The sequence below is a fragment of the Tachyglossus aculeatus genome, chromosome 14 (genome assembly GCF_015852505.1).
Source record: "Tachyglossus aculeatus isolate mTacAcu1 chromosome 14, mTacAcu1.pri, whole genome shotgun sequence".
Taxonomy (NCBI): domain Eukaryota; kingdom Metazoa; phylum Chordata; class Mammalia; order Monotremata; family Tachyglossidae; genus Tachyglossus; species Tachyglossus aculeatus.
Window position 1 is genome coordinate 4,493,229 of NC_052079.1, and position 26,055 is coordinate 4,519,283.

At 50.2% G+C, this 26,055-nt stretch overlaps 1 protein-coding gene across 1 annotated transcript in view; it reads left to right on the top strand.

Annotated features, from left to right (window-relative positions):
- Positions 1 to 1,404: 1,404 nt before the first annotated feature.
- Positions 1,405 to 26,055, top strand: part of NIN (ninein) — an 87,277-nt gene continuing 62,626 nt past the window's right edge. The window contains exons 1-2 of the mRNA XM_038756929.1: positions 1,405 to 1,467; positions 14,855 to 15,058. Of these exons, the coding sequence (XP_038612857.1) occupies positions 14,876 to 15,058 (183 nt within the window). The 5' untranslated portion in view covers positions 1,405 to 1,467; positions 14,855 to 14,875. The remainder of the gene's footprint in view (positions 1,468 to 14,854; positions 15,059 to 26,055) is intronic.

Genomic DNA, 26,055 nt, shown 5'->3' on the forward strand with positions numbered 1-26,055 from the left:
CTCCCCCTGCCCTCGAGCCCGCCCCCTTCCTCTTCCCCGCCCTCGGCTCCTCCTCCCCCCTCCCTCGGCCCCGCCCCTTCCTCCGCTCCTGCCCCCCCGCCCCCTTCCTCCCCCTTCCTCCCTCTGTCATTGGTTCCGCCGTCGCCCTTGGCCCCGCCCCCTCCACCTCCCCCTTCCCCCGCCCTGGGCCCCTCTCCTGCGATTGGCCCCCCCCGGGCTCCTCCCCCCGCCCTGGGCCCCGCCCCCCATCTCCCCGCCTTGGCCCCGCCCCCTCCACCCCCCCGACCTGGTCCCCATTCCTGCAATTGGCCCCCCCGGGCTCCTCCCCCCGCCCTTGGCCCCTCCCCATCCAGCTCCCCGCCCTGGACCCCGCCCCCTTCCCCTCCAGCCCTGGGCCCCTCTCCTGTGATTGGCCCCTCCGGGCTCCTCCCCCCGCCCTTGGCCCCGCCCCCTCCACCTCCCCGCCCTGGTCCCCGCCCCCTTCCTCCTCCCCCCCCGCCCTGTTACCCTCTCCTGCCATTGGCCCCCCCGGGCTCCTCCCCCCGCCCTTCTCCCCGCCCCCTGCATCTCCCCGCCCTGGTCCCCGCCCCCTTTCTCCCCCCCCCCCCCGCCCCGGGCCCCTCTCCTGCCATTGGCCCCCCGGGCTCCTCCCCCCGCCCTGGGCCCCGCCCCTCCTCCTCCCCGCCCTGGGCCCCGCCCCCTTTCTCCCCCCCACGCCCCGGGCCCCTCTCCTGCCATTGGCCCCCCCCCCGGGCTCCTCCCCCCGCCGCCCTGGTCCCCTCTCCTGCCATTGGCCCCCCCGGACTCCTCCCCCCTCCCTTGGCCCCGCCCCTTCCAGCTCCCCGCCCTTGGCCCCGCCCCCTCCCGGGGCCCCTCTCCTGTCATTGGCCCCCCCGGGTCCCGGCCCCGCCCCCTTGGCCCCGCCCCCTCCGGCCCCTCCCCGGGTCCCCGCGCCCGCCGGCTCAGGCCGCCTCCGTCTGAAGCCTCGCGGTCCCGGCCCCGGCTCCGGTCCCGGTCCCGCCAACGCCGGGCGGACGGACGGACGGACGGACGGACGGACGGACGGACGGACGGGCGTGGGGACCCGGAGGGCAGCGGGCGGACAGAGGAGCGCGCCCCCCTTCGGTCGGCCCCCGTTGCGGGGATGTGAGCCCGAGGCCGGGCCGCCGGGCAGCGGGTGAGCCGCCGGGCCGGGGGCGGGAAGGGGGGGACGGGGAGGGGAGGGGTCCGGCCCGGTCCGCGGCGGCCCGCAGCCCCCCCGCCCCCCCCGGCCTTACATATGGAAATGACGGTGGTGCCGGCCCCCCCCCGCCCCCTTGTGCCCTTTTGCAGGCCGCTCTCCCGGCCCCGCCGCCTCCCGCCTCCGCCTCCCGCCGCCCGGCATCGTCCCGCCTCCGACCCGCTCCCCAAAGGGCGGCCCCCTCGGCTGGCCGCAGGGGCCCGGCCTCCGGGGAAGGACCCCCCAAGGTAGGCGGGCGGGGGGCGCGGGGGGCGCGGGGACAGGGCCCGGGAACCCCCCCTAGACTGTAAGCGCGATGTGGGCAGGGATTGTCCCTCTTTATTGCCGCGGTGTCCTTTCCGAGCGCTTAGTACGGTGCTCCCGCACACAGTAAGCGCTCGAGAAACACGATGGAGTGAACGAAAGGCCGGGCCGGGGGACAGGGCCCGGGAAACCCCCTAGACTGTAAGCGCGATGTGGGCAGGGGTTGTCCCTCTTTATTGCCGCGGTGTACTTTCCGAGCGCTTAGTACGGTGCTCCCGCACACAGTAAGCGCTCGAGAAATACGATGGAGTGAACGAAAGGCCGGGCCGGGGGGACAGGGCCCGGGAAACCCCCTAGACTGTAAGCGCGATGTGGGCAGGGATTGTCCCTCTTTATTGCCGCGGTGTCCTTTCCGAGCGCTTAGTACGGTGCTCCCGCACACAGTAAGCGCTCGAGAAACACGATGGAGTGAACGAAAGGCCGGGCCGGGGGACAGGGCCCGGGAAACCCCCTGGACTGTAAGCGCGATGTGGGCAGGGGTTGTCCCTCTTTATTGCCGCGGTGTACTTTCAGAGCGCTTAGTACGGTGCTCCCGCACACAATAAGCGCTCGAGAAACACGATGGAGTGAACGAAAGGCCGGGCCGGGGGGACAGGGCCCGGGAAACCCCCTAGACTGTAAGCGCGATGTGGGCAGGGATTGTCCCTCTTTATTACTGCGGTGTACTTTCAGAGCGCTTAGTACGGTGCCCCCGCACACAATAAGCGCTCGAGAAATACGATGGAGTGAAAGAAAGGCGGGGGCCGGGAGACAGGGCCCGGGAACCCCCCTAGACTGCAAGCGCGTTGTGGGCAGGGATTGTCCCTCTTTATTGCAGCGGTGTACTTTCAGAGCGCTTAGTACGGTGCCCCCGCACACAATAAGCGCTCGAGAAATACGATGGAGTGAAAGAAAGGCGGGGGCCGGGAGACAGGGCCCGGGAACCCCCCTAGACTGCAAGCGCGTTGTGGGCAGGGATTGTCCCTCTTTATTGCAGCGGTGTACTTTCAGAGCGCTTAGTACGGTGCCCCCGCACACAATAAGCGCTCGAGAAATACGATGGAGTGAAAGAAAGGCGGGGGCCGGGAGACAGGGCCCGGGAACCCCCCTAGACTGCAAGCGCGTTGTGGGCAGGGATTGTCCCTCTTTATTGCAGCGGTGTACTTTCAGAGCGCTTAGTACGGTGCTCCGCACACAATAAGCGCTCGGGAAATACGATGGAGTGAACGAAAGGCCGGGCCGGGGCCGGGGGCTTTTCCGGGTGGCTCGGAGTTAGTTGCCGCAGCAAGGAATGTGAGCCCACCGTTGGGTAGGAACAGTCTCTATATGTTGCCAGCTTGGACTTCCCGAGCGCTTAGTACAGTGCTCTGCACACAGTAAGCGCTCCATAAATACGATTGAATGAATGAATGAAAGGAATGTATCGTGTTTCCGCCGCCGGCGATGGGATGCGGGGGCTGGAAACGCATCTCGGGTTGCCAAGGACACGGTGGACCTGATCGCGCATCCCCCGAAACCCTCCCCAACCTCCTCCACCAGAGGCAGGGAGCTGGAAGCCAAACGGCCGTCGGTGGCAGGGAAAAGGAGGTAGGTGGGGAATAGTCAATCCATCAGCGGTATTTATTCATTCGGTCGTATTTATTGAGCGCTTACTGTTTGCAGAGCACTGGACTAAGCGCTTACTGTTTGCAGACCACTGGACTAAGCGCTTACTGTTTGCAGAGCACTGGACTATGCGCTTACTGTTTGCAGAGCACTGGACTATGCGCTTACTGTTTGCAGAGCACTGGACTAAGCGCTTACTGTTTGCAGAGCACTGGACTAAGCGCTTACTGTTTGCAGAGCATTGGACTAAGCGCTTACTGTTTGCAGAGCATTGGACTAAGCGCTTACTGTTTGCAGAGCATTGGACTAAGCGCTTACTGTTTGCAGAGCACTGGACTAAGCGCTTACTGTTTGCAGAGCACTGGACTAAGCGCTTACTGTTTGCAGGGCACTGGACTAAGCGCTTACTGTTTGCAGGGCACTGGACTAAGCGCTTACTGTTTGCAGAGCACTGGACTAAGCGCTTACTGTTTGCAGGGCACTGGACTAAGCGCTTACTGTTTGCAGGGCACTGGACTAAGCGCTTACTGTTTGCAGAGCACTGGACTAAGCGCTTACTGTTTGCAGAGCACTGGACTAAGTGCTTACTGTTTGCACAGCACTGGACTACGTGCTTACTGTTTGCAGAGCACTGGACTAAGCGCCTACTGTTTGCAGGGCACTGGACTAAGCGCTTACTGTTTGCAGAGCACTGGACTAAGCGCTTACTGTTTGCACAGCACTGGACTAAGCGCTTACTGTTTGCACAGCACTGGACTACGTGCTTACTGTTTGCAGAGCACTGGACTAAGCGCCTACTGTTAGCAGGGCACTGGACTAAGCACTTACTGTTTGCAGGGCACTGGACTAAGCACTTACTGTTTGCAGGGCACTGGACTAAGCGCCTACTGTTTGCAGAGCACTGGACTAAGCGCTTACTGTTTGCAGGGCACTGGACTAAGCGCTTACTGTTTTCAGGGCACTGGACTAAGCGCTTACTGTTTGCAGGGCACTGGACTAAGCGCTTACTGTTTTCAGGGCACTGGACTAAGCGCTTACTGTTTTCAGGGCACTGGACTAAGCGCTTACTGTTTGCAGGGCACTGGACTAAGCGCTTACTGTTTGCAGAGCACTGGACTAAGTGCTTACTGTTTGCAGAGTGCTGGACTAAGCGCTTACTGTTTGCAGGGCACTGGACTAAGCGCTTACTGTTTGCAGAGCACTGGACTAAGCGCTTACTGTTTGCAGAGCACTGGACTAAGCGCTTACTGTTTGCACAGCACTGGACTACGTGCTTACTGTTTGCAGAGCACTGGACTAAGCGCCTACTGTTTGCAGGGCACTGGACTAAGCGCTTACTGTTTGCAGAGCACTGGACTAAGCGCTTACTGTTTGCAGAGCACTGGACTAAGCGCTTACTGTTTGCAGAGCACTGGACTAAGCGCTTACTGTTTGCAGAGCACTGGACTAAGTGCTTACTGTTTGCAGGGCACTGGACTAAGCGCTTACTGTTTGCAGAGCACTGGACTAAGCGCTTACTGTTTGCAGGGCACTGGACTAAGCGCTTACTGTTTGCAGAGCACTGGACTAAGCGCTTACTGTTTGCAGAGCACTGGACTAAGCGCTTACTGTTTGCACAGCACTGGACTAAGCGCTTACTGTTTGCAGAGCACTGGACTACGTGCTTACTGTTTGCAGAGCACTGGACTAAGCGCCTACTGTTTGCAGGGCACTGGACTAAGCACTTACTGTTTGCAGGGCACTGGACTAAGCGCTTACTGTTTTCAGGGCACTGGACTACGCTTACTGTTTGCAGGGCACTGGACTAAGCACTTACTGTTTGCAGGGCACTGGACTAAGCGCTTACTGTTTGCAGAGCACTGGACTAAGTGCTTACTGTTTGCAGAGTGCTGGACTAAGAAGCGCTTACTGTTTGCAGGGCACTGGACTAAGCACTTACTGGATGCAGAGCGCTGTCATTAAGCTCCTGGGAGCGTCCAGTCCAGCAGAATTGGCAGACAGAACTTCCCTGCCCATAACGAACTCACGGTATTGATCTCTTTTTGGAAATAAGTCTGTACCTAGGCTGTCATTAAGCTCCTGGGAGAGTCCAGTCCAGCAGAATTGGCAGACACACCGTCCCTGCCCATAACGAGCTCACGGTATTGACCTCTTTCTGGAAATAAGTCTGTACCCAGATTGAGGAGCCGAGCTCGAGGCGGCAGTTGTGCAGTTGGGAATTCTTTTTCAGGCTTTTGGGAAGGTTTTAAAAGAGGAGTGGAATCGGTGCCCATCCTGGAATGTCTAAGGAAAGAGGCAGATGGGAGGGAGAGAGAGTTGGGGGATGGAACAGAAGCATCCTCTCCAGCACTGCATGAAAGCCGGGAATGTGATATTAGCCAAACTGGAGTGCGCAGTGTTGGCGACTGAAAATTCCAGGCCTTCGTGAGCAGGGAATGTTTTCTGAGACTGCGACGTCTTCCTTGGACGACAGAAACGGCCATTCCTGCTCCCAGTTAAATTCATTCAATCGTATTTATTGAGCGCTTACTGTGTGCAGAGCACTGTACTAAGCGCTTAACTGATGGTGTGGGCTGAGCCATTTGTTCCTGGCCCAGCAATGATAAATCTGGGTTAAGGTGGAAACAGAATGAGAGCCGAGGGAGATTGTTCGGCCCTCTAAGTAACCGTTGCCGATTTCCAGACAAAGTAACTATTATGTGATCATTCCGCTTTGACTGTGTGTGAAAGTCAGTGTGTCATTTTGAAGGTTGCCGCCGAGTGCTGGAGACAAACCCGACTACCGAATTAGAAAATCAATACAGACGGCACGTTGTCTTGAAATGTCGATCGACGACACCGTTCAAATTTTTAGGCTGATTATTTTGGGAAAGTCCATTAAGGAGTAAATAGCGAGAAAAGTGGTATTTAGGTCTGCCTACAGCCATGATGGAGTTCCAGCTGCTCCGTAAATATCCGTCTCCACCGTCTTTGGGGGAAGCACTTAGTGACTTTTAGACCTTTTATCCTCAATCAGGGTACGTTTTTGACCCGCTTTATCGCGTGGCCCCGCTCGATGGTAATGGAAGCCACGTCGATGGTTCAGTGCTGTGGTGAAGGGTGACTCGAAGGGGATTATGGCGATTCCTAGGATGTCTAAGGACAAAGAATGTAGGGCAGGCCGAAACACTGAGCTCGTTCCATAAACACCCACGCAGATGAGCAAGTGACTGTCACGAAGCAGGTCATCGTTTGGGCGTGAGGAACCTGGACCTGCCGTGGTCCACTCGTCCGTCGGTAGAGGCTTGGATGCGATCCAGCATTTAGAGGGGGTCCCTAATCTAAATAGCTCGGGAAACGTAGGGACTCGTCTAAGTACTAAAATGGGTTTGAAAGCAAACAAAGACACTACCATTAGTGAGAACACCGCTTTAAGGAATGTCCGACCATAAACGGAGAACGATAGCGTGTAGAAGACAATGAGCACAAGTCTTGCATCAAAAATTTCAGGGTCTATCATTTTAATGGGGCCTAGGCACAATAGGGAGTGGTCTCGGTCTCGGCCTGCTATTATCCGTTGTATCAAAGGAACTCACGGGGAGGGGAATTGAACAGGGGAAGGACTTGTGAGCAGTCGATTTTCCCGTCAAAGAACATCTTTCCCGGCTTTTGTCAAAATAGGTCCAATTTTCTGTTTCACTGAAATGGGTTTAAAAATACAATCCGCTCCATCAGTTAATAGTGGTGCCAATTATATAATAATAATTTGTCGGTTTGTATTGCATCTCTGGTAGTTTTACAGTGATAAAGCACTGTCCGGGTCAGTCTGCCCCACTTCTGAGAAGTGGTAAAATTAAACTGCTCTCACTCCAGTTTTTATGGGGCTTAAAACTGGTTCTGAATTTTTAAAAACGACCAAGGTAATTCAGCTTGGATTCTTACCACAAGCCCACTGTTGGGTAGGGACTGTCTCTACATGTTGCCAACTTGTACTTCCCAAGCACTTAGTACAGTGCTCTGCACACAGTAAGCGCTCAATAAATACGATTGATTGATTGATTGATTGATTGACTTAGCCTCAGTTAGCTAGATCTGGGCTGGAGCGGTCAGATTCTGCCTCAATTCTGATTTCTCTATCTTTCAAAAATGATTCCAGCAGTGCCCGGTACAGACACTCGGTAAATACATTTGAGGAGGGCTGAGTGCGGGCGATGATCTTGCTTGGAAATTATTAAGAAGCCCCTTCATTGTCCAGCTAATCACCTAGTCCGTTCCCCCAGCTCTGGAGAGTATCGCACAGATGGGACAGAGTAGCTGGAGCCTATTCTTCCGCTCATTTAATAAGAGAAGTGACTTGAAGGAAATACAGAATTGTTTGTGGGTGTGAGAAATGGAGTGCTGTGATGTTAGAGGCCCGGGGACACTTTGAGATCTGCCTGTGCTCTGACCCTTTAGCTGTCCCTTTGGTGGCTAGGCGCCAGTACGGCTCCAGCAGTAAAACTGAGGCAAGCAGCTTACCTTGTCCAAAAAAGAAATGGACAAAACCTACTGATCCTGTGTTCCAGCTCCCTGCGGCAGTGCTTAGGATCCGATTACAGGTTACCAAGCCCACACTGGGCCCGGCTAATTGTATTATTCTCCCAGCCCCATGTTAGCTCCCTGATTAGGTAATCCAACTCTCTTATTTTGTGGAACCAAAGTACGGGGTTTGAGGCTTGATTCTGGGTGTGAATCCATTACATCTTAAAAGTATAATTATCCTCGAAGTAAATAGCGATCCAATTTAGCCGAGCCCTCAAGTGCAAAGCTCTTCAGGATGCACGCCGAGTGTTATTAATTTCTCGGGGAAGTGCAAATATATTTTGCCTAAATGTTCTCCACTATGTCAATGCAACAAGGATGTTGGTTCAGAAACTCCTTTGCTTGTGCTAGCGGATTGATCAGGAGCCGGGGTGGGGGGAAACGGATTCCCTGGGAGAGAACTGGTCATGGGAAGGGAATATGAAGACACACCCACACATAGAAAGAGAGAAAGAGGCATATGAATAAGAGCCAGCTTTTTCCATAATAGCTTAAATACTACCCTGTGTTTCCCAGAAAAAGTTGAAATTTGACCTCTCAACTCTACTCTTTACCATTAAGACTTGTCAAAATATGGTCAAAGGAGATTTATGCGTCATCCTAGCCTGGAAAAATCTGCAGCCACGTCCGTATTTCACGTGAGACTGTATTTTTCACGTTCGGTTTGTGGGGAGGATTCAGCCCGCCCAGCCCTGTGATAGAAGCAGCGTGGCTCGGTGGAAAGAGGCCAGGCTTGGGAGCCAGAGGTCATGGGTTCTAATACCGGCTCCGCCACTTGCCAGCCTTGTGACTTTGGGCAAGTCACTTCGCTTCTCTGCGCCTCAGTTACCTCATCTGTAAAATGGGGATGAAGACTGTGAGCCCCATGTGGGACAACCTGATTACCTTGCGTCCCCCCAGTGCTCAGAACAGTGCTTGGTACATAGTAAGCGCTTAACAAAGGCCAACATTATTATTATTGTTGAGCAGCAGATCCAAGGCTTTACTTAAAGAGGTTCTGGCCGTCATTGAATATAGAGCCTTTCTTGAGTGCCTGCTATATTGCACCTCTTCGTGAGTGACTGATCCCTGCCTTCCCTTCGGACTCTTATCAGCTGTGTGGGTCTGAATACTGCTTCAACGGCACCTATTATTATACACTAGCCGAGAAAGCCACGGAGCAGAGAAAGCAATCCAGACATTCCACCCAGTAGCTCAGCTGCTGGGCCATCTGGAAGGGAGATAAAAGACCCGGGGTTTAGTAGCAACTCTGGCATTGTGTTCTTCTGTCGTTTTGTTTCCCCTGCCAGTCTCTGTACCCTTCTCACTCTGCCTGGCCTGAAAAACCCTAGAACAGAACTTAAACTGCAGCTAAGGTTGACGCGATTACAAGCCACTTTGTATTAATCAGCAATATTTCTCGATCGTCAGTGCTCCGGGCACTGTACTAAGCGCTTGGGAGAGTGCAGTAGAGTTAGACCTGATCCCAGATCCCAAGGAGCTTATAGCTTACCTGTTCTCCCTCCCTTTTAGATTATTTTGCATCTACCCACTGCTCATCACAAAATATAAGCACTTAGCAGACCACTGTTATTATTATTACTACAGTCATGCAGATTACAGTTACTAAAGCATTGAAAAATTAACTTGGATTCACCAGTTGGATCTCGTGTCCAGAGTTCATTATTTTTATTGACAACAATAATCGTCATGGTATTTGTTAAGCACTTACTATGTGTCAAAAACTGTTCCAAGTGCTGGGGTAGATACAAGCTAATCAGGTCGGACTCAGTCCCTGTCCCACGTGGGACTCACAGTCTTAATCCCCATTTTACAGATGAGGTGACCGAGGCCCAGAGAAGTTAAGTGATTGGTGTGGGTGCTTACACCTACTTTGTCTCGTCTCACTTGGCTCTCACGGTCTGTGTCCGGCCTGTTTATCTGGTAGCTAACCCAGCGCTTAGTACAGTGCTTCATAAATACCACTGTCATTATTATTACCTATTTGTTCCTTGGTGCCATTCCTCCCGAGTCTTCGTCAGTCAGGAATTGCCGAGTGTGGGTGGATAAAACAGAAGACTGATGGGAACATCCTGTTATGGTTCGTGCCAGAGATGGTGGGGTTTCTCCCTTAAATTCTAGACTGTCTTCTCCTTTGGCATTGTAAATTAATCTGTAGTCTGTGGTTGACTGCTCTCCCAATCCATTCTTGGGAGTGTTCCCTAGTTTCTGGTTTCAGTTGCCTTTTTTTCCTCTGGGTAACAGCAGGTCCCTTCTGCCCGCCGCCCCCACCTAATTTCAGTAATTTAAGTGGATGCAGCCCCTACCCTTCAGGTAATTGGGCAGTCAGTGACTTCTATCCACATCCTCCTGTTTTATCAGCAGCTTCCAAAAACAAGGTAGATTGCATCCTACCTATTCTCCGGTCTAAGAAAAAGACTGGCACCTATGTCCTTGAAATTTTTGACAAAAGAATGGCTCGGTTATGTGTAATCTTTTTTTTTTTTTCCAAAAATCTCTTAATGGTCTGGACCTGAATGTGGATTGTAAAAAGATGATATGTTTTAAAAGAAAGGCAGCTATGATTGCTACATTAACAGGAAGTGAACGTCCAAAGACCTTTCACTGGGGGGGAAAAGAGCACAAGTTCAGATGGTTTGCTTGGTTTAGGGTGCCTTGCTGAATTTACCTCTTTTGCCAGACAAAATACTGACCAAGTTGAGACTCAATACTTATTTTCCCCTATTACAATATGGTATCTGCCAAGTGCTTCCTGTCTGCCAAAACGCCATGCTAAATGCTAGGGTAGAGATCATCAGAGCTGTCACATCCCCGTTCCACTCAGGGCTCACAAGCTAAGAGGAGGGGAGAGCAGGTATCTTATCCTCATCTAACAGTTGAGGATACTATGGCTCGTGATTAAATCCATCAATCAGTGGTATTTATTGCATGCCTGCTATGTGCAGAGCACGGTACAGTGGGTAAATGACTTGTTCAAGGGCACACCGCAGATTTAGCAGCAGAGCTGGGATTAGAACCCCAATCTCCTGACACCCCAAGCCTGGGATCTTTCCACTAGACCACACTGCCCTCCCTTCCCCCTTACCTGGATTCAGTCAGCCTAATGTCTTTCTTCTCTGTTTTCCAGTCCATTTTACAACGATAATTTTGTCAATTCATACATGACCGATTTCATGCTTTGTGGACCACTATAGCAAAATGGGCCCATGAACACAGGTATCTGGATTAATATCTTGGAGTGGACTAGCTCTTTTGCTTTCCCTGCCTTTCAGAGGTCCTGCCTAGGCTTGTTGCTTGATCAGTGAAAGTTGCAGTCAAGTCTGAAAACACATGCTACTTGGAAACACCCTAATTCTTTGATGAAAGGTTACGCATACTTTTTGTTTTCAGTTCCAGTTACATGTGTCCCTGCTCTGTGATGTGTTCGTTGCTTGTGAAGTTGGATTCTTGGGCTGCTTTCTTAACCGTAGCCACTTTTGAATGCTATATTTTCCTTCAGATTGTCCTCTCCCAAGTGCTTAGCACAATGCAGCACACCCAATAGATGCTCAGTAAGTACTATGGATTGATTTAAGTTGGGGAGTGACTTCTTGGGAGATGATTTGCGTTTGGCACCTATGAATCTTGGCCTTGACATCAAGCATTGCGGTGCAGTCACTCCCAAAATGAGCGCTTTCCTTCTTACCCGGATAAGGGGCAACATAGATGGAAGATTAAACCCATCATGCTGATTAAAGGAAAAATAAAAAAAAATGAAAGCGGGAGAGAGACTTTAAAATACTCTTAGAACTAGTAATCAGTTCCTTGTTGGTAAAAATGTTGGAGCTATTGATCCTGTCCAGTCAGGGGCCATAGAAAATTTGACAGAGTGGAGCAGCTGTGCAAATTAATGCCAAGTGGCTGCAAAAGTGTAATGGCGATTGGCTAATATTGGCCAACCAGCATTACGGAGAGCCAGTCGGGTGTTGTTCAGGACAACATCCCCTGCTGAGGCAATGCTTCTTCCTTTTCTACAGTAGACAAGGTGTGACCTAAAATACCTGGGAACTACCTGGTGCTTAAGGGAGTAGTTTTTTTTATGGCATTTATTAAGTGCTTACTATGTGCAAAGCACTGTTCTAAGCACCCGTAAAGTCTAATCTCATTGTTCCAAGAAAGTTGATTGAGCTTCTTGTTGGAAGTGAGTTTGAGGTGCCTGGGAATAAACAAGGAGGCCGTTTGGAGCCCAGTGACCTCTCGCGGTGTCTGGTCCTGCCACCCTCCCGCGGCCAGGGGGTAATTATGGCCCGGGTCGAAGCCAAACGAGGCAAAACGAAATAGCAGGGGGAAGCAGGCCTCGACCACCATCTGGACTGGTGGTTGTAGGCCACCTGAACCGAATGAAGGCTTTGGCAAGGCGAACCGTCACCCGCTTAAGTGGCCAGGAACTGGAAAAGAACCCCGTAGACAGTCTTCCCATTCAAGGTGAGCCACAGGCAGAGCGAGATCTGATAGGGATCTGGGCCACAGTCAGAGCGAGAGAGATCGGCTGTGTCCCAGTCAGACATCCAGGTCACCGGCAGGCAGGCCGAGGAATAAGGAGATCTTTGGCATTGAATGGGCTTCTCTCCTTTGGTCCAAAAGCTTGGTGATGCAGAAATTTTTTGAAAAAAAGAACGACTCTAATTTTATCACCAACTTAACGGGCACAACACTGTGGTGTGTCCACGCCCCGGAGTCGTAGAGAATGTCCATTCCCGGGGCATCCAGGGCAGAACACCTCAGAACCCGGAAATGGAACCACATGTGGTGCTGGGATTGTTCAGTCCCACAACCTGCCTACAAGTATCTCCGCCGGTCCCTCCCCCCGCAATCCCTCCCACGCTGCTTGTGGGCAGAGGAGGGTCCTTTCAGCATGCTTTCAGTCACATAGCCGCAGCACAAACTGAAGACAGCATATTTGAACCAGTAAATCCAGAAGAAAGAAAGAAAGGTTCATCAGGAGGTGTAGGTATTCTAGAGTTGTGTTGTTTTGCTGGCGTGTAGCTTCCGCCATGGACGTATGAGTGGCTGGACTGTCCCAGGGGCAGCTTGGCAGGTTTGATAAATGCTGAAACAAACCCAGGGGCTTCCAGGGCACATCTCTTCTAAGAGGCTTTCCCCACTTAAGCTCTCTTTTCCCCATCTCCTTCTTCCTCCCGTGTCATCTACGTATTTGGATCTGGGATCTTTGGACATTTGATATTCACCCCATCCCCAACTCCACAGCACTTAGGACATATCTTTAAATTGTATATTATAAATTACTTATTTATATTAATATCTGTCTCCCCCTCCCGACTGGAGCCTCCTTATGGGCAGGGAACATGTCTGCTAATTCTGTTGTACTCTCCCAAGCCCTTAGTACGGTGTTCTGCACATAGTAAGCCCTCAAGAAATACCATTGATTGATTGATTGATAGGCAAGGGGAGCCACTTTAGAAGACAGCTAGGGACAAGGGGCATTTGCCAGGGAAACTGTCACCCATCTCTGCCCCTGGGTACAAGTGATGGGATGGGCAGCCTAGTGACAGAATCTGTTTTGCAATCACATAATATCAATAATAACAATAATAATAATTATGGAATTAAAGGGCTCACTGTGTGCCAAGGACTGTACTAAAAGCTGGGGTTGATAGAAGATAATTGGGTTGGATACAGACCCTGTCATATAAGACTGTCATACAGTCTTAATCCCCATTTTACAGGTGAGGAAACTGAAGTACAGAGAAGTGAAATGACTTGCCCGAGGTCACCCGGCAGACACGTGACAAAGCCGGGATTAGAACCCAGGTCATTCTGACTCCCGGGCCTGTGCTCTCTCAGCCCCTAAACCCTGCCCATTGTAGCAGCCTGGAGAGGGATTTCTCTGTAGGTGGGGATGGTTTTCCTTGAGCTGGCTGCTCAGACTTCCTTTCCCTCACCTGTCACCTTTTATCCCAGTGTCCTTTCCATTCTTCTATTAATCATGACAAACACTCCCGGAGCTATTCAGAATCTGGGTCACCCAAAATGGGCCTCCTCTCCTCCCCTCCGGACCTGCTGCAGTTATCTCGAAAAACCTCACCACCTTGCCGAATGAAGAGAGTTAAAGGCTATCTCCTTTAATCCAGGCAGTGATCTATTAGTGTCTGGGCTGTCATTCCCTGAGCCTCTTGAAAACTCAAACCCATGGGAAGGAGTAAAATGCAAGTAAGAGGAAAGTCTTTCTCTGCTGGCTCTTCTACCAGGCATTCAGTTAGTATTCACCGCAAAGGGAAGGAGACTTCATATCTTTTGAGGAGCGGTGGAAGAGGGTGGATACGTGTTCCTAGTAACACCCAGGGAGGTGTGAACCTGGGCCAAAGCTGGCTCAGGAGGTGGCCTGCTCCAGCCCTGTGGGATTATGGAAAGTTTGGTCCAACCCTAGGTCATCCAGGTGTGGAGGATTCTAGGAGAATAGTTTGGTTCTGAGGGTGCAGGCCCGTGGGTGTGGTTGCATCCAGGACATTCTGGAGGGACCCACAATATTTGACAGGACATTCTGGAGGGACCCACAATATTTGACAAGACTTGTGGGACCCCATTCGCTTATTCCAGGGTCCACTCTGGAGCGATCATCCCACCAAGAACCTGCTCCCTGTGGGATCGGCCTTGAGCATGGAGATGAGAGGGGAAGGTTGCCAAGCAGTATGGCCTAATGGGCCTAGGAGTCGAAGGATCTGTGTTCTAATCCTGATTCTGCCACTTGCCTGCTGTGTGAGTTTGGGTTAGTCACTTAACTTCTCTGTGCCCCAGTTACCTCATCTGTAAAACGGGGATTAAGACTGTGAGCCCCATGTGGGACAAGCACTGTGTCTGATCCGACTAGTTTGTATCTACCTCGGCGCTTAGAACGGTTCCTGGCACATAGTAAGCACTTAACTGATACCATAAAAAAAAGGACACACCTCTCCCTGGTGGGGCTTCCACAAGTGCCTGATCTCCCCCCGCCTTCCGAAGCCACTGGGATCTGCCGAGAGCGCGTGGCTCCGGGAGACCAGTCCTGAGGCACGTGAATCGGGGGGGGAAAGCGTCTCAGGGCGCCAAGACGATAGGTACATTTGAGCGTAAGTGATGAACCTTCAGGGTGAAGACGCCCTCTCTTTTCCTCTTCCTTCTCGGACACAGGTGGGCGCGGCGGGCTATGGGATGGATGAAGCGGAGCAGGACCAGCATGAGGCCCGTCTCAAGGAGCTGTTCGACAGCTTCGACAGCACGGGGACGGGCTCCCTGGGCCAGGAGGAGCTGACGGATCTGTGCCACGTGCTCAACCTGGAGGAGGTGGCCCCCGCGCTGCAGCAGACACTGTTCCGGGACAACCTGCTGGGCCGGGTAAGGTCTGAGGCCGGAGGGAGGTGGGGAAGGGAGGGCCTTGGGGAGACCCCTTGGATCGCAGATAGTCATGCACAGTGTCCCCTCTTACAAGGACCACTGACTGCCGCTTGCTCAGGACAGGTCAGCTGCTGTAGGAGAAACCTGACATTTAACTTAATGACCTGGTGCCCAAAGAACTCTATATTAGAGAAGAGAATATTTCAGCATTTTCTGCTGAGTGGACGGTGATGCTTAAATCTGCTCTTGTTGTTTTTTAAATGGTATATGTTAAGCTCTTACCATGTGCCAAGCACTATGCTAAGTGCTGGGATAGATACAAGCTAATCAGGTTGGACACAGTCCGTGTCCCACGTGGGGCTCAGACTTAATTGCCGTTTTATGGATGATGTAACTGAGGCCCACCTGTGTCCATGGTGGGGCATCCATCTATCCTTCTCGGACAAAAACGTGATGGGAAGTAGGTGAGGCCTGCTTCCGCACAATGCTTCTGATCGGTCCTTGTGCTCGGTTTTAATTCTGAGACAAAACAAGACTTCTCCTCCCGGAGTGGGGATGAGTGTGGGCCGACGAACCCGACAATGATTGCTTCATTTGGGTCGAATGAGGCGTGGCTTGATCTTTGACCCAAGGCCCATGGTCGCACAACAGACAAGTGGCAGAGCTGGAAGTAGAACCCAGGTCCTTCTGACTCACAGGTCTGTACTCTATCCACTAGGCCACACTGCTTCTCGCTCACTGATTATCATCATCCCTTTGGGGGTGGTCACATGGACCGAAACTAGTTCTGCTGAGGGCAAAGAGGAAGAAGGGTGGATACAAGAATAGCCCAGGTCTTCAGGTAGAGACCCGTGGCCCCACAAATATACCCCCTAAGTGGACTGTGTCCGTGGTGGGGCATCCATCTATCCTCCTCGGATGAAAATGTGACGGGAAGTAGGTGATGCCTCCTTCCACACAATGCTTCGATGGGTCCTTGTGCTCGGTTTTAATTCTGAGACAAAACAAGACTTCTCCTCCTGGAGTGGGGATGAGTGTGGGCCGATGAACCCGACGATGATTGCTTCATTTGGGTTGAATGAGGCGTGGCTTGCTCTTTGACCCAAGATCTACAAGGTTCTGGGTGCAGGGGAGGAACTAAAGGAAAGTGTGAGGATGCAGGAACCCGTCCTGACTAGTAGCAACAACCAATTCCGTGAGTTAAAACTCATTTTGCTCCCCCTACACATTGGTCGTTCCAAATGGTTGTTGAGGTAGCTCAGAGAGGAACTTACATGGAGAGGGGAAGGAAGATGTTACTAATTAGATTGCTCAAGGCTATTGCAGCTTTATTACTGCCCGTAGGCCATTGTAAACAAGAAAGGGCCCAAGTAGAAAAGGGCATTCTTTTTCAGAGATGTCCCGAAGGCGATGATCCTGGCACTCAGTCAATCATTTTTATTGAGTGCTTACTGTGTGCAGAGCTCGGTACTGAGAACTTGGGAGAGGATAATATAATAGACACGTTCCCTGCCCACAACGAGCTTGTGGTCTCGACGAGCTTGCTGACTAGAGGACGAGCCTGCGGTCTAGAGGATCATCATCATCAATCGTATTTATTGAGCGCTTACTATGTGCAGAGCACTGTACTAAGCGCTTGGGAAGTACAAATTGGCAACATATAGAGGATGAGCTTGCAGTCTAGAGGACGAGCTTAAGGTCCAGAGGTCTCGAGAGAGAACCTGATTTTCTCCCCCTAACTGTCTTGGCCTCTAAGTTGGGCCAAATGATTTCCTCTTTCCTCTTCATCCTCTTTTGTCCCTGGGCGTGTTTGGCTTGTGGGTCCACCTGTAGGATTCTGGCACCAATCAATCAATCAATCAATCGTATTTATTGAGCGCTTACTGTGTGCAGAGCACTGTACTAAACACTTGGGAAGTACAAGTTGGCAACATATAGAGACAGTCCCTACCCAACAGTGGGCTCACAGTCTAAAAGGGGCCCGAAGACTGAAATTGTAAGCACCCTGAAGTGAATGTATCGAGCGATAGTCCCAGCAGCTTGGAAATGTGTATCTGGAGCCAGTTGTGGTCTTTGTGCTCACCTTTCCATTGTTCTTGACTGGTAATACATGCTTTAGCTCCTGTTGGGCAGGGAGCCGGTCTATCTACTCTGCTGTATTGTGCTCTCCCAAACACCTAGTTCATGGCACTGCACATAGTAAGTGCTCAATAAATGCCATGGATTGATTGAGCTCATGTCACAGCATTGAGATGAGCTGCTTGCCTCTGTATCATTTTCTTTTTAGATTCTGCTTTCCAAGCAAATCCAAGAGAAAGAGTTTGAATGGGGAAACCTTAAGGATCAGATTGTTCCTTCCTTATCAGCATCCACCGAACTTAGTTCTCAGCTCCCGGGCCTGTGACAGAGAGACAACATTCCCCTCCTTTTGGCTCCTAATGATCTTGAGTCTTACTCATGTTCTCTTGGGTATAGAGCAGTAGTATCTGGTCCCCCTGATTTAATGGTGATTGTTAGAAGAGAACGCAAAACAAAACTGCAGGTTTCCAAGGGAGGTTGTCATAGAATCACCATAAACACGCAGTCCTTGGTGGCAAGTGTATTACGTGCTCAGCAGCCTGTTAGCAATTTCTCCCCAGGTGTGTGTTTTATTTCTTAACCTTAATTGGTAATAAAACAGGGAGGGGAGTTAGGGATTGATTTATTAAGAAGCTGACACAGTCCTAGGCAGACTCTTTCATTTGATGTTTGCCGGGGTCGGATGAACACGAACCGTCATGGCGAGTAGCAGAGGGTTCACCTGATGCCCCAGGGGCGAAAGCTAAATCTCAGTGTTTGAGGTGGTTGTCTTGTGAGCAGAGTCTCCTGAAATTAATGTGCCAGTGTTGAAGCCACAAATCCATGAAAAGGTTTCCGTGAAGACTTCACTCTATGCCTCTCTGCTGTTTTGTACATTTCGTATTCAATAAGTCCCATTAATGGTTGAGACCTGATGAAAGTTTTAACTTTGTATAGTGGTGATCCATAACAGCCTTTCGGGTATATTGTTCCGTGGTGACCGATGAGACACTTAGCAAGATTTTAAGAGCAGGTTAGGTTTCTTCTTTTTGATGGTCTATTGTAAACACCAGAATTAACAATTAGATTTATTCATGGCGAAGGGGCAAAGCAAAATGGCTGAAATGCTGTAACTCAGTCAATCACTAGTATTTATTGAGTGCTTACTGTGCCAAGCACTATGCTAAGCACTTGGAGAGGACAATTCTTGAGTAGGTAGACATGATCCCTGCCCATAGGGAGCTTATGGAGAGGAAGGAGAGAAATGAATGAAGAACTTCCCACCGTTCTCCTCCTCCTCCTGTTCCCCAGCTCCTGGTCATTTACTCCAAGTCCCTCTAGTCCCCATGGTGGGAAGGGGTGAGACCAGGACAAGTCTTGGGGTGAATGTTTGCCAGCATGGGGAGCTGGTCCCACCCAGGATAATCAGGTGGGAGAGGATGGGAAACCCAGTGCCATTTTGGGAGAGAGGACAGGACCAAGGCTCCTAGATCAGGGGCAGGAGAAAGAGAAGCAGCATGGCTCAAAGGAAAGAGCCCGGGCTTTGGAGTCAGAGGTCATGTGTTCAAATCCCAGCTCCGCCAATTGTCAGCTGTGTGACTTTGGGCAAGTCACTTAACTTCTCTGGGCCTCAGTTACCGCATCTGTAAAATGGGGATGAAGACTGTGAGCCCCCCGTGGGACAACCTGATCACCTTGTAACCTCCCCAGCGCTTAGAACAGTGCTTTGCACATAGTAAGCGCTTAATAAATGCCATTTAAAAAAAAAAGGTTGGGAAAAGGAGACTGAGGCGGTCCTGGGGAGGCTGTGTTTGGTGCTGCTACTTCTAAAGCTTCCTGGCTGCCCTAGGGGACGAGAGCCAGCTGTGGCAGGCATACCAAAGGGTGGGGGCCTGGGCTTTGGCCCAAGACCTCCCCACCCCCGGTTGGCCCCCACCCCCTTTGCCAAACCAGCCAGTCCATGGCTCGGCTGTCTATCCGGCTGCAGATTGGAGCCCAGGATGATGGCCCCAGCCATCATCATTCCCAGAACCCCCGGAGGATTTTCTAGACCAACTAGATTTCACCCCACCAAAGAGGTGGCCATCCGTTGTTCTCCCTTCTACTATTAGGAAACCGTCTGGGGTCTTGGGTTCTCGATATTTCTAGCTCTCCGCAGGAAAGCTCACCAACTCTCAGCGTGGTTAAGCGCTGCACAGAGAAGGGGACAAGGTGAAACCAAGGTGAAACCAAGGCCCTACTGAGAGCTCACCTCCTCCAGGAGGCCTTCCCAGACTGAGCCCCTTCCTCTCCCCCTCGTCCCCCTCTCCATCCCCCCCATCTTACCTCCTTCCCTTCCCCACAGCACCTGTATATGTGTATATATGTTTGTACATATTTATTACTCTATTTTATTTGTACATATCTATTCTATTTATTTTATTTTGTTAGTATGTTTGGTTTTGTTCTCTGTCTCCCCCTTTTAGACTGTGAGCCCACTGTTGGGTAGGGACTGTCTCTATATGTTGCCAATTTGTACTTCCCAAGCGCTTAGTACAGTGCTCTGCACATAGTAAGCGCTCAATAAATACGATTGATGATGATGATGATGATGATGATGAAACCAACCCTCCCACCCATATATACTAGTCGTGGGGGTTCTGGAGATCATTGAATGAATTTTTGTGTACAACCCCCAAATCATGCAGTAATTCACAACAGATGAGAAGCAGCATAGCCCAGTAGATAGAGCATTAGCCTGGGCGTCAGAAGGGCCTGGGTTCTAGTCACAGCTCTGCCACTTGTCTGCTGGATGACCGTGGACAAGTCACTCTGTGCCTCAGTTTCCTCATCTGTAAAATTTTTAGACTGTGAGCTCACTGTTGGGTAGGGACTGTCTCTATATGTTGCCAATTTGTACTTCCCAAGCGCTTAGTACAGTGCTCTGCACATAGTAAGCGCTCAATAAATACGATTGATGATGATGATGATGATGATAAAATGGAGGTCCCATAACTGTTCTCCTTCCCTCTTAGGCGGTGAGTACCCTGTGGGACAAAGGACTGTGCCAGGCCTGATTATTTTGTATCTACCACACCCCTTAGTACAGTGCTTGACCTGTAGTAAGTGTGTAACAAGTACCATTATTATTATTATTATTATTATTGTTATTATTATTATGTTCCTTCTCTCCTCCCTCTTTTTCTGGCTCCCTTTATTTTTATACATAATTTCGCAGTAATAGCCCACCTCCTTTTTTGGGTTACAAAAATTATACCGAACAAGCGGGTCAGTTATGCGAGTACGTTCAGTAGAACAGCAAGATGAGCTGTGGACCATATCAGATTTGTTTCAAATGTATCTTAAGGTACAGTTTTAGACTGTGAGCCCACTGTTAGGGATTGTCTCTATATGTTGCCAACTTGTACTTCCCAAGCGCTTAGTCCAGTGCTCTGCACACAGTAAGCGCTCAATAAATACGATTGATTGATTGATTGATTTGATATGAATCTAGCTATCTGGACAGTGGCCAGATTTTTCAGCACCTCCTTTCTCCGGTCCTTCCCTGTTTGAGCCAGATGGCCAGTAAGAGCTCCAGGAATTGCCCTACCTGAACTGAAGACAAAATTTCCTGCTGGGTGGGTAGCCTGTGAAGGAGACCCGGGAAAGGGAAGTGAAATGTTTTCCTTTTTGGCTTTCAACGGTGAGCCAAGTAAGACTATTTAAATATACCTTTATCTTCCTTGGCCTGAGCCTCCCCCTCTTCGGGAGAGGCTATAGCCAAGTCTGGCCAGATCCTGGCCGGCGATTTGGTTCCTCTACCCGTGGGCATGGTAGGATCAGGGGTGGGGGTTGGGGGGCTTCCCCCCTTCTGCATCCACATTGCTAGCAGCTGGCCACAAAAGCATGGGGGGTGAGGGGGAGTTTGTCAGAGAATCGCTTCAGTCCCGTCCTAAAATGTCAGGAGCCCCATGATTGATTTCATCACTGACCCACCCTCCACTTGTTTTGTGTGTTTGTTGTATGGTACTTGTTAAACGCTGACTATGTGTCAAACACTGTTCTAAGCGCTGGGGTAGGTACAAGTGAATGAGGTCAGACACAGTCTCTGCCTCATGTAGAGTCACTGTCTTAAGCAGGAGGGGGAAACAGTACTGAAACGACTAAAGCGTCCTCAGTGACTCATTGCGGTCCAGCCCATTTTGAGACTCAGCTCGTGCTACCAGCCCTTTCTGTGGTCCCCTCTCTTCCCGGGGATTTCAGCTGAAGTGGTCATGGTAAAATTGCTTTTGTGTTGGAGGCCTGAAGGCCATCTGTTCCATTCGCAGCTGCTGGGATAGCGCTCCACACCGCAGGGAACATTTTCCTTTCTTCTCTCCCACTCTCCAACAACATTTCCATGTAAAACATCTCAGTTGCATAAGCCCCGGTGCCTTAGGAGGTATATTTACCCAGCAAAGACATGGATTATCAGAAACTCCAGCACAGGCAGAGGCAGTTTGGAGCACTCAGCATCTGTTGCCCTGCTTCTTCCGCTGCTTCCTACCGCCTTGGAGCAGGGCTGAAGGGCCACCGGGTGGAGGGGCGTAGAGGCCGAGGGGGCCGACCTTGGGGTGGAGTGGCAGGTAGGGTGGTGGTGGGGAAACGGATCATCAGACCCCGGTTCTTCACCACAACTTTCTGGCCCTCTTGCATTTTTTTTTTTAAATGGTATTTGTTAAGCGCTCATGATAGAGCTGGGGTACATACAAGCTATTCAGGTTGGACACAGTCCACGTCCCACATGGGGCTCACAGTCTTAATTCCCATTTTCCAGATGAGGGAACTGAGGCCTAGAGGAAGTGAAGTGAATTGGCCCAGGTCACCCAGCAGACAAGTGGCTGAGTCGGGATTAGAACCCAAGTCCTTCCGACTCCCAGGACTGGGCTCTATCCACTAGGCCACACTGCTCTCCTTCTCCGGCAAGCTGGCTCTCTTTGGTGCCTTTATTTTACTTGTACATATCTATTCTATTTATTTTATTTTGTTAGTATGTTTGGTTTTGTTCTCCATCTCAATCAATCAATCAATCAATCAATCGTATTTATTGAGCGCTTACTATGTGCAGAGCACTGTACTAAGCGCTTGGGAAGTACAAATTGGCATCACATAGAGACAGTCCCTACCCAACAGTGGGCTCACAGTCTAAAAGGGGGAGACAGAGAACAGAACCAAACATACCAACAAAATAAAATAAGTAGGATAGAAATGTACAAGCAAAATAAATAAATAAATAAATAAATAGAGTAATAAATATGTACAACCATATATACATATATACAGGTGCTGTGGGGAAGGGAAGGAGGTAAGACGGGGGGATGGAGAGGGGGACGAGGGGGAGAGGAAAGAAGGGGCTCAGTCTGGGAAGGCCTCCTGGAGGAGGTGAGCTCTCAGCAGGGCCTTGAAGGGAGGAAGAGAGCTAGCTTGGCGGATGGGCAGAGGGAGGGCATTCCAGGCCCGGGGGATGACGTGGGCCGGGGGTCGATGGCGGGACAGGCGAGAGCGAGGTACAGTGAGATCTCCCCCTTTTAGACTGTGTGCCCAATGTTGGGTAGGGACTGTCTCTATATGTTGCCAATTTGTACTTCCCAAGCGCTTAGTACAGTGCTCTGCACATAGTAAGCGCTCAATAAATATGATTGATTGATTGATTGATTTCCTGCTGTCCGACACGCCTCCCTCACGCCTCTCCTGACCATTTTATTTCCATGTGGCCCTTACATCAGTCGCTCTTTATGTCTTCCCCGGGGTAGAAGCAGCCGCACAGTGACCCGAAAAGAGGCAGCCAGGAGTAGTAAGACCATCAACTCTAATATAAGCTGGGTTGTGTTTAGGTACTTCAGGCTCAGGGCTCTCTTCTTTGGTCCACTGGGAACGTAGTACCTTGGGAACCTTTACTAATTTTCTCAATTATTCCCCTGCACGCTCTGGGACAAAAGGCTTTTTATCCTTGATGTCTATTCAGACAAGAAAATGCACCTCAGTGTACACCAAGGTAGTTAGTTGCCCAGTGCCTTGCAGAAATACCCAGGGATGCAGCTATAGTAATAATGGCCTAGATTGTCCTTTCATTCAGTCGTATTTATTGAGCACTTACTGTGTGCAGAGCCTGGTACTGAGCACTTGGGAGAATACACTATAACAGTACAACGGACATATACCCTGCCCACAGTGAGCTCACAGTCTAAAGACTGTAAGACATACTCCTTTACATCTTCTGCAAATTCCAATACAGCCTGGTTTCCTTTAGTGTAGGACTTATGTTCCTGCCTAACGTTAAGGAAAATTTGTGTGCACGTGCGCAACTGTTTCTTCCAACACTGCTCTAACCAGACAGATGGACATGGTTGGAAGAACATTCCCTCCCAATTCCCTTTTGCGTTCCATCCAGCTAAAAGCCCACATTTTGGGAAAGCTGACAGTACTTCTGGTTTCACTTTCATTTCCCTCGCATCTGTTTAATTTTCACTTTCAGATCCACATTTAGCACAATTTCCCCTTTCTTATATATTATTAAAATCATTGCAAAGCCCTTTTGGCGTGGCTCAAGTCATTGGGGATTCAAACTGAAGAAGCATGGGTGGGTAAATGTTCAACCTCAAGGTTGCCCTAAATGATTTTGTGCAATTTTATGTTTCTTCAGCTGTGTCCGGCTGCAGCCAGTTTGTGGGTTAAAATGGTGTTAACTTTTCTTTTTTCAAAGCCCATTAATGCACAGCTCACTGAGAAAAACAGTATTAAGGAGATAATCAAATAAAATTCAGAGCATAAGAGCAATATACTAAATTCCTATTAAATGGTAGTGATGCGTGACAGGAAAAATATTAGATTCTCTGTTCCTGAAGTTAATTTAGTTTAAATGTCATGTGTGTTTGTCAGACATGCAATTTTCCTGTTGCTGCAAAACTGCCCTTTGAGGCATGCCGGATACGTGAACATCTGTAGAATAGATGGCAGCAATTATTATTCAAATGAGAAGGTGCGTAATCATTCCTGGGCTGATAGTATCTTGGTAGCTTCAAAGATGTACTTGCAATTTTCAGAAGAAGGTTTTAAAAATCTAGATATGCTCCTCAGCAGTTTGCTTGCTTTTTGAAAAAAATTATTTATTATTATTATTAATAATAACAGTAATGATACTAATACTAGTACTACCAGTATTAATAATGATACTAATAATAACTAACAACGGTAACAACTGTGGTATTTAAGCACTCTGTGCCATGCTCTGTTCTAAGCCCTGGGGTATATTCAAGATAATCAGGCCAGACACAGCACCTGTTCCACAGTCTAAGTAGGAAGGACTGAGAAGCAGTGTGGCCTAATGGAAAGAGCACAGACCCGGAGTCAGAGGACCTGGGTTCTAATCCAGGCCCCGCCACTTGTCTGCTGTGTGATCTTGGGTAAGTCACGTTAGCTTCTTTGTGCCTCAATTACCTCATCTGTAAAATGGAGATTAAATCTTACTCCCTCTCAGATTGTGAGCCCCGCATGGGGCAGGGACTGTGTCCAACTTGATTATCTTGTCTCTACCCCAGCTCTTAATACAATGCTTGACACACAGTAGCGCTTAACAAGTACGATATGAAAAGAAAAGAGGTGAACAGGTATTGAATTCCTTATTTTAGAGATGAAGAAATGGAGGTGCAGAACAGATAAGCGACTTGCCCAAGGTCACACGACAAGCAAGCGGCGAAACTGGGCTTAGAGCCCAGGTTCTCCAACTCCCAGGCCTGAGCTTTTGCTGCATCTGGCTTGATGGTGCCAATTGCCCAGAGGGAGATCTATTTATATGTCTTTTTGCTAAGCCCCCACCCCCCAGGCAGTGTGTTTGGTAGGTAGGTACTTCATCCTTTCTGTTTCTAGCTTCCTGTTGTCCCATAAGTTGCTGGAAGGAAAATGCCCAGGAAGTTCTTAGGGCACTCTGCCGGCTGACAAAATCAAGGTGGCCCTGGGGGGACCCAACCTCTGGGCCCCAGGGCTTCTGTCACTGAAGCCCTACTGTGCGGCGATGGGAGACAGAGGGCAGAGGACCATGGGAAGCAAGCGGGGAGAAGCTGAGGAGAGAAGGACAGAAAGGGAAGAAGCAGAAGGATGGGATGGAAGGAGAGAGAGAAGGCAAGCATTGTGTCTTTCACTGTGTGCAGGTTGGCGGCCGTTATGGAGATAGAAAAATAGACGAGCCGAGCTGAAGAGATCTGCCTCCACTCATTCCCCAGCACCTGGGTTAGACTTACTAACCCCTGACTCTTCCCAGGCCCTCGGGACAACAGTAGAAACACATAACTGAAAGGAATCAAGCTTCTGTTCCAAGTGGAACCCTCCCTCACATTTAGCCAAGTGGTTGAGTGCCAGTGCGTTGACTTAAATCTATCAGTGGTATTTATTGAGTACTTACTATGTGCAGAACACTGTACTAAGTGCTTGGGAGAATCCAACGGAATTAGCAGACACATTCCCTGTCCACCAGGAGCTTGAATGGGATGAACCCTGGGTTTAATTGTCTGCCGCTGACTCGTGCCAGGCTCAGGATGGATTCATCCTCTCCTCAGCTCATTCGTGTACCCATTTGTAAAAATGGGGAGTTGGTTCACCATACCAGATATCATAAGAGGGCTTTTTGCCCTTGGAATGAAAAGTATTATTTGTATTCAGAAGAAACATTCCATTTTTTTCGACGAACAGAACGTAGTTTGAAGATGGCTTAGACAGAGGAAATTGATGTCTGCGCCGTCAACACTCTGACATGTAGGACCAATAACGTTGAAGGGTGGGCTTACCTCAGCCCCCCTTTATCTCAGTGAGCATCCAGCTGAAACAGAATGACATCTGGTTGCATTTTAGCAGTGTTAACTCTTTCACGCTGGATTATCCAACCAGAGACCTCCAGCTAACTGGTTTATCGCACTAGACCATACTGG